This window comes from Gallus gallus, chromosome 22 (assembly GCF_016699485.2).
Source record: "Gallus gallus isolate bGalGal1 chromosome 22, bGalGal1.mat.broiler.GRCg7b, whole genome shotgun sequence".
NCBI classification, from domain to species: Eukaryota; Metazoa; Chordata; class Aves; order Galliformes; family Phasianidae; genus Gallus; species Gallus gallus.
The window spans coordinates 1,484,564-1,491,908 of record NC_052553.1 but is presented as its reverse complement, the minus strand read 5'-3'; the positions used below and the strand labels follow the sequence as shown (position 1 = coordinate 1,491,908).

At 61.9% G+C, this 7,345-nt stretch overlaps 1 protein-coding gene across 4 annotated transcripts; it reads left to right on the top strand.

Moving 5' to 3' along the window:
* Positions 1–735: 735 nt before the first annotated feature.
* On the top strand, positions 736–6,760 carry LOC101748851 (serine/threonine-protein phosphatase 2B catalytic subunit). 4 transcript variants are annotated; one of them, XM_040651510.1, is made up of 6 exons: positions 736–856; positions 1,394–1,420; positions 2,143–2,224; positions 2,422–2,519; positions 3,299–3,328; positions 6,337–6,760. In XM_040651510.1, the coding sequence occupies exons 1-6, from the start codon at positions 787–789 to the stop codon at positions 6,528–6,530; spliced, it is 501 nt and encodes a 166-aa protein (XP_040507444.1). In that variant the 5' UTR covers positions 736–786; the 3' UTR covers positions 6,531–6,760. The 4 variants fall into 4 exon arrangements, with proteins under 4 accessions (XP_040507444.1, XP_040507446.1, XP_040507445.1 ...); XM_040651512.1 differs by lacking the exon at positions 3,299–3,328; XM_040651511.1 differs by lacking the exon at positions 1,394–1,420 and having other exon boundaries at positions 751–856.
* The last annotated feature ends 585 nt before the right edge of the window (positions 6,761–7,345 follow it).

The following is a 7,345-nucleotide window of genomic DNA, read 5'->3' as shown; positions in this document are numbered from 1 at the left end:
CAGCTCTGTGCTGTGTGGGGCTCCATGCAGTGTGTGATGGTGCAGCTCTGTGCTGCTGGGGGCTCCATGCACTGTGGGGTGGTGCTGGGAGGTCACTGCAGTGTGGGGTGGTGCAGCTCTGTGCTGTTTGAGGCTCCATGCACTGCGGGGTGGTGCAGCTCTGTGCTGCTGGGAGGTCACTGCAGTGTGGGGTGGTGCAGCTCTGTGCTGCTGGGGGCTCCATGCACTGTGGGGTGCAGCTCTGCTGTTAGGGGCTCCATGCACTGTGTGATGGTGCAGCTCTGTGCTGCTGGGAGCTCCATGCACTGCGGGGTGCAGCTCTGTGCTGTTAGGGGCTCCATGCACTGCGGGGTGGTGCAGCTCTGTGTGTGTGGGGCTCCATGCAGTGTGTGATGGTGCAGCTCTGTGCTGTGTGGGGCTCCATGCACTGCGGGGTGGTGCAGCTCTGTGCTGTTGGGAGCTGTATGCACTGCGGGGTGGTGCTGGGAGGTCATGGCAGTGTGGGGTGGTGCAGCTCTGTGCTGTGTGGGGCTCCATGCACTGTGGGGTGGTGCAGCTCTGTGCTGTTAGGAGCTCCATGCACTGTGGGGTGGTGCAGCTCTCGTGGTGATAACTGCAGACAGCTTTTCCCAGCCGCTCCCCCCGTGCTGCTCAGTTCTGCTGGCGCTGCTCTGTGTTGCTGTGGCCCCATGCAGACCAACCTGCTGCCCCCCCCCCCCTTCTTCCCCCCCCCCCCCGGCTCCCCTGCAGCCCCCTGACCCACGTGTGCTTCTTGCAGTCACCGAGATGCTCGTTAACATCCTCAACATCTGCTCTGACGACGAGCTGATTTCGGACGGCGATGAGACGCTGGAAGGTGAGAGCTGTGGGTCAGAGCGGGCTGTGGGGCGCAGCGCTGTGCAGCCATCCCACCCCTTTGTGTGCAGCCGTGGGTAGGACGCCTTTGTTTTTATTATTAATTATGATTATTATTACTATTACTCTCCCCCCCCCCCCCCCACTTTGCAATTGAATCCCAATGGAGCCGACTTCCATTCCGCGCTCCGTGCGCCCCCCGGCAGCTGTGGGGTCACCTCCCTCTCCTCACCGCCCGCCTCCCCAGCTGTTATCCCCCCCCCTGCGCCCCCCCCCCAGCTCAAAGCCCTGCACAGCAGAGCCCCATCCCACCCCCATCCGCTGCAGCTCCACCGCAGTGCTCTGCAGCTCCGGGTGCAGATGGGGTGGAACGGCCGCCGCATCGCCCTCCACGCGCTGCTCCCATTGCACTCCGTTCTGCTGTCGTGTTTTGGTGTTTTGGTTTTTGGTTTCCTTTCTCCCTCCCCGCGAGGATTAAATTTGTTTCTTCTATCTCTGTCTCCATCTCCCTGTTTCTTGGTGTCTCCTCTCCCTGAAGATCACTACATTTCAAGCTATCAGAAAGGTACCCAGCTAGAACTCGCTGCCGGCTTAATTCTCACTGCCTGTGCCACCAGATTCCTCGAGTGGACTTGACGAGCTGACTGTAGTCGGGCAGTCTGTCCATCCCCTCCCAGTTTTAACACGAGCGCCGGGCGTTCTTAACCCTCCCGCGTTCCTCCAGGAGCCCGAGGGCCACGGTTCTGACTTCTGAATGCAGCCACGCAGTGCATGGCTGAGCCATCGGTGCATGTCAGAGCTCCGGTTCGCCTTGTCCTGTCCTGATGTGTATTTGGGCCACGTGGAGAATCTCAGCTGAGAGGAGATGTATTTGTTCCCCCTCTGACTCTGGTTTCTGTTTGTTTTCAGTTCCCCTCCATGCTTTTCCCCCCCCCCCCCCTTTCCCTCTGTCGGGTCTGCATAGCGGAAGGGCGGCGCAGCCCCTCCGTGCCGCAGCGCTGTGTGCCTTTGCCGTGTCCACGTGGCTGTGCCATTCGTGTCCCGTCCCGTGCGGTGCCATCCAGCCCGGCCAGCTTCACACCCACACCCCGAGCTGCTCCCCTCCCCTCCGCACAGCTCTGCTCCGTGTGCCATCTCCTTGGTGTCCCCCACGCCGCCCCGGCGCTGTCCTCTCTCCGGACCGTAAGCCGTGGGTTCTCCTCCCGGAGGCGGACGGGAGCTCCGTGCCGGCGTTGGCTGCGCCCCGCGGGGCTGTGAGACATACCGGGGCTGTTTTGTCTCCCTAAGGTGGGACGACCGTCCGCAAGGAGATCATCAGGAACAAGATCCGGGCCATTGGGAAGATGGCGCGCGTCTTCTCCGTCCTTCGGTAAGGATGCGGCCCGGTGCCGTCCCACTGCTGGGATGGGGGGGGGGGGAGGGTTCGGTGCCGCTTCCCTGCAGTGGGTGGGCTGTGTTTTGGGGGGCGGTGGTGCTGGGAGCCCCGACATCAGCGCAGGGCTCCGTCCGTCCCCGCCGATATCCCGTGGGTGTCTCGTGCTGAGGCTGCGCCGCCTTCCTTTGCAGAGAGGAGAGTGAGAGCGTGCTGACGTTGAAGGGCCTGACCCCCACGGGCACCCTGCCCCTGGGCGTGCTCTCCGGGGGGAGGCAGACCCTGCAGACGGGTGAGTACGGCGCCCTGCCCCCATGGCAGCTCTGCTCGTGCCCCACGCGTTGCTCGGCTGCAGCCGGGCGCTGGGGGGCGGCTCAGCCCCGTGGGGTGGGGGGGGGATTTGCGGTGCTGGTGGGGCTGCGTGGAGCTGCGTGGAGCTGCGGGCCTTTTGTTCTGTGTCTCTGCGCCCATCTCCTCCGTTGGTCCCCCGGCACTGTGGGCGCTGCTCAGCTCCGTGCTGCGGCCGTGGGAGCGCTCCCGCTGCCGTCTGTGCCCCCCACCCCCCAACCCCTCCGGGAGGTGCAGCACAGGAGGGCCCACTCCTCCAGGCCTGGGTGCACTGAGACCCCTTGGGCTCAGAGCTGCCCTGGGGGGTTTCCTATAGCAGACACTGCTCCCCCCCCCCCCTCCTGCAGCCCCCAGACCCCCACTGAGCCTCCAACAGCAGAGCCACGATGCTCTGCCACTGAGCTGCTCCTCTGCGTTGCATCCGAAGCAAAAAGTGCTGCGTTTGGGGGTGGGAATGGGGTCAGGAAGGGCCGAGGCAGCACCCTGCTGGAGCCCAGCTGCGCCCCCACTGTGGGGCTGAGGGCATCGGAAGCGCCAGCCCCGTTCTTTGGGGTTGGGATTCAGTTCTCTGCTCCCTCCTGTCCTTTGGGGTCCGGGGGGGGGGTCCCGCTCTGCTCTGTCCCCTCCTCTCTGTGGGCTCAGCGCTGATGTTGGATCACTCACTGCTGCTCTTCTTGTTTTTCTGTCTCCATTTCTGCATGCCACTCTTCTTCTGTATTGCAGCCACAGTAGAAGCTGTAGAGGCACGGGAAGGTATGGCCCGAGAGACCCGAACTGCGTGCGTGTGTGTGTGTGTGTGTGTGTGTGTGTGTGTGTGTGCATCTCAAAGCTCCCCAGCCTCCCTTGGCTCTGGCATCACCAGGAGGTGACAAACCCCCGGGCTTCGGCTCTGCAGTGCCCTTCTGCGCCTCGCAGCTCAGCGCTGCCATCCCCAAACCCACAGCAGAGCCCATCCCTGCAGCACCCCCAGCCCGAAGGCCACGGGGCGGAGAGGACTGCACGGTGCCCACAGCATCTGTGCTCCCTGCAGGTGGGCCGGGTGCTCCCAGCTCTGGGGATCCCTGTCCTCCCCCTGCAGATAACGCTGTGCCGTAGCAGAGCAGCTCCCTGCACAGAGGGGCCCTTCCCATGCAGGCTGCTGGAAGCTGCTTTGCAAACCGACCCGATCCTCGCCGAGATATTTGGCACGGCCCCTCTTTTTGTTTCCCCATTGGGGCGCTGGGGACGTGTTTGCTCCACGAGGGTTTGCTGCTGGGGGGGGGTGGGGTGGGGGGGTTTCCCCACGGGCTGCACCTCCCGGTGGTGCCAGAAGTGCTGCGTGTGTTTGCTGTGTGCCGCGCCGGGCTCTGAGCACTGTGGCTGTGTTGCTTTGTTGCCGTGGGGTTCTGTTGGCACCGGGAGCTGCCGGGCTGCGCTCCGGGCTGGGGGTGCTGAGCAGCAGTGTGGGCTGCACTCATCCCCCCACCCCCCCCCATTTCTGCCCCCAAACCTTTGGGTTCCTCCCCCTCCATACGGTGCAGCAGAGCCCATCCCTGCCTGCATCCCCACCCCCCGGCCCCACACGTGTGCTCCCCACACATCTCCATCGGTGGCAGACGATGGCATCGAGGGCACCCTCAGCAGCTCTGAGGGACGGGGCAGGCTGGGGAAGTGGGGCCACGGGAACCTCAAGAGGTTCAGTAAGGCCACGTGTGGGGTGCTGCGTTGGGTCGGGGCGGTCCCACCTATCGGTACGGACTGGAGGGTGATCTTCTGGAGAGCAGCGCTGCAGAGGAGGAGCTGCGGGTCCTGCTGGGTGAGAAGGAGCAGCTGCCCAGGGGGGCTGCGGGTGCCCCATCCCTGCAGGCATTCAGGGCCTGTGTGCAGGCTGGATGTGGCTCTGGGCAGCACGGGCTGCTGCTTGGCAGCCCTGCACACAGCAGGGGGGTGGAACTCAGTGAGCATTGTGCTCCTTTGCAAACCAGGCCATCCTATGGTGATTCTATGGCACCCTATGGACCCTTATGGCACCCTATGGACCCTTATGGCATCCTATGGATCCTTATGGCACCCTATGGACCCTTATGGCACCCTATGGACCCTTATGGCACCCTATGGACCCTTATGGCACCCTATGGACCCTTATGGCACCCTATGGATCCTTATGGCATAGGGATTCTCTGTGCTTCCCAGTCTGGCAGTTGGCAGCCCTGCACACAGCAGGGATGTTGGGACGCAATGATCCTTATGGTCCTTTTCATCCCAGGCCATTCCATGGTGATTCTATGATCATGGCACCCTTATGGCACTCTATGGACCCCTATGGCACCCTGTGGCACCCTATGGATCCTTATGGCACCTTATGGGTTCTCTGTGCTTCCCAGTCTGGCAGTTGGCAGCCCTGCACACAGCAGGGATGTTGGGATGCAATGATCCTTACGATCCTTTTCATCCCAGGCCATCCCATGGTGATTCTATGATCATGGCACCCTGTGGACCCCTATGGATCCTCATGGCACCCTATGGGTTCTCTGGGCAGCCCTGCACACAGCAGAGGGTTGGAACTCAATGAGCATTGTGGTCCTTTTCAACCCAGGCCATCCTATGATGATTCTATGACCCCTATGGCACCCTATGGACCCCTATGGCACCCTATGGACCCCTATGGCACCCTATGGATCCTCATGGCACCTTATGGGTTCTCTGTGCTTCCCAGTCTGGCAGTTGGCAGCCCTGCGCACAGCGGGGATGTTGGGATGCGATGATCCTTATGGTCCTTTTCATCCCAGGCCATTCCATGGTGATTCTATGATCATGGCACCCTATGGCACCCTATGGATCCCTATGGCACCCTATGGATCCCTATGGCACCTTATGGGTTCTCTGTGCTTCCCAGTCTGGCAGTTGGCAGCCCTGCGCACAGCAGAGGTGTTGGGACGAGATGATCCTTATGGTCCTTTTCATCCCAGGCCATCCCATGGTGATTCTATGATCATGGCACCCTATGGATCCTTATGGCACCCTATGGGTTCTCTGGGCAGCCCTGCACACAGCAGAGGGTTGGAACTCAATGAGCATTGTGATCCTTTTCATCCCAGGCCATCCCATGGTGATTCTATGATCATGGCACCCAATGGAGCCCTCTGGCACCCAATGGGTTCTGTGGGCATCCCGTTCTGGCGATTGGCCGCCCTGCACACAGCAGAGATGTTGGGATGAGATGATCCTTATGGTCCTTTTCATCCCAGGCCATTCAATAATTCTATGATGATTCTATGCTTATGGCACCCAATGGATCCTTATGGCACCCAATGGGTTCTGTGGGCATCCCCTTCTGGCAGTTGGCAGCCCTGCGCACAGCAGGAGGGTTGAGATGAGATGATCCTTATGGTCCTTTTCATCCCAGGCCATTCCATGGTGATTCTATGATCATGGCATCCTATGAACCCCTCTGGCACCCTATGGATCCTTATGGCACCCTATGGGTTCTCTGGGCAGCCCTGCACACAGCAGAGGGTTGGAACTCAATGAGCATTGTGGTCCTTTTCATCCCAGGCCATTCAATAATTCTATGGTGATTCTATGCTTATGGCACCCTATGGATCCTTATGGCCCCCAATGGCCCCCTCTGGCACCCAATGGGTTCTGTGGGCATCCCGTTCTGGCGGTTGGCCGCCCTGCGCACAGCAGAGATGTTGGGACGAGGCGACCCTTACGCTCCTTTTTGCAGGCCGTTTCCTGACCCCCTCCCCTCTCTCTCTCTCTCTCTCCCCCCCCCGCAGCCATCCGGGGCTTCTCCCCCCAGCACAAAATCCGCAGCTTCGAGGAGGCGCGGGGTTTGGACCGCATCAACGAGCGCATGCCGCCGCGCCGGGACTCGCTGCACGCCGACGGAGCGCTGCACCTCCACCCCAACCCCAACCCCAACCCCAACCCCAGCCCCGCCGACAAGAACAACGGCAAGAAGAGCCCCTGACGGCGCCCGGGAGCGGCCCGCGGCCCTCGGATTTTATTTATTTATTGAGATTTGGGGGTGGGGGGGGTGGGAAGGGGGGGTGGGGGGGCGCAGCTTTGAGCCGGTCCCGTCCGCATGTTTGGCAGGTGGCCGTTCGTCCTCTCGGGTTTTAATTTATGTTGCATATATATATATATGTATATACACACATGCACATATATATATATATAGATAGATAGGTAGATAGGAAACAGCCCTTTGGTTGGTTTTTTTTTCTCTTCGGTTGAGCAATCAGTCCAAATGCACAAATGTGGCTGCAGGGCGCTGTGCTGCACAGCCCCCCCCCCCCCCCCCTCCCAGGGCAGGGCCGGGTGGTCCCACCCCACGGCAGCCCCGACCCCATGTGGCAGCCCATACGCCCCCCCCCATCAGCCCATACGCCCCCCCCCATCAGCCCATACCCCCCATCAGCCCATACCCCCCCATCAGCCCATACCCCCCCCCATCAGCCCCTACCCCACACGTCAGCCCATACCCCCCATCAGCCCCTACCCCCCCATCAGCCCATACGCCCCCCCCCATCAGCCCCTACCCCACACGTCAGCCCATACCCCCCCCCATCAGCCCATACCCCCCATCATCCCATACCCGCCCCCCCCATCAGCCCCTAGCCCACACGTCAGCCCCTACCCCCCCCCATCAGCCCCTACCCCCCCCCATCAGCCCATACCCCCCCCCATCAGCCCATACCCCCCATCAGCCCATACGCCCCCCCCCCATCAGCCCCTACCCCCCATCAGCCCATACCCCCCCCCCATCAGCCCCTACCCCCCATC

Bases quoted from the DNA above. Each gene is read 5' to 3' on its own strand.
- LOC101748851 (XM_040651510.1), top strand. From the start codon at position 787: ATGCTCGTTAACATCCTCAACATCTGCTCTGACGACGAGCTGATTTCG. The intron at 857-1,393 runs GTGAGAGCTGTG...CTCTCCCTGAAG, and splicing joins CGGCGATGAGACGCTGGAAG to ATCACTACATTTCAAGCTAT. The intron at 1,421-2,142 runs GTACCCAGCTAG...TGTCTCCCTAAG, and splicing joins CATTTCAAGCTATCAGAAAG to GTGGGACGACCGTCCGCAAG.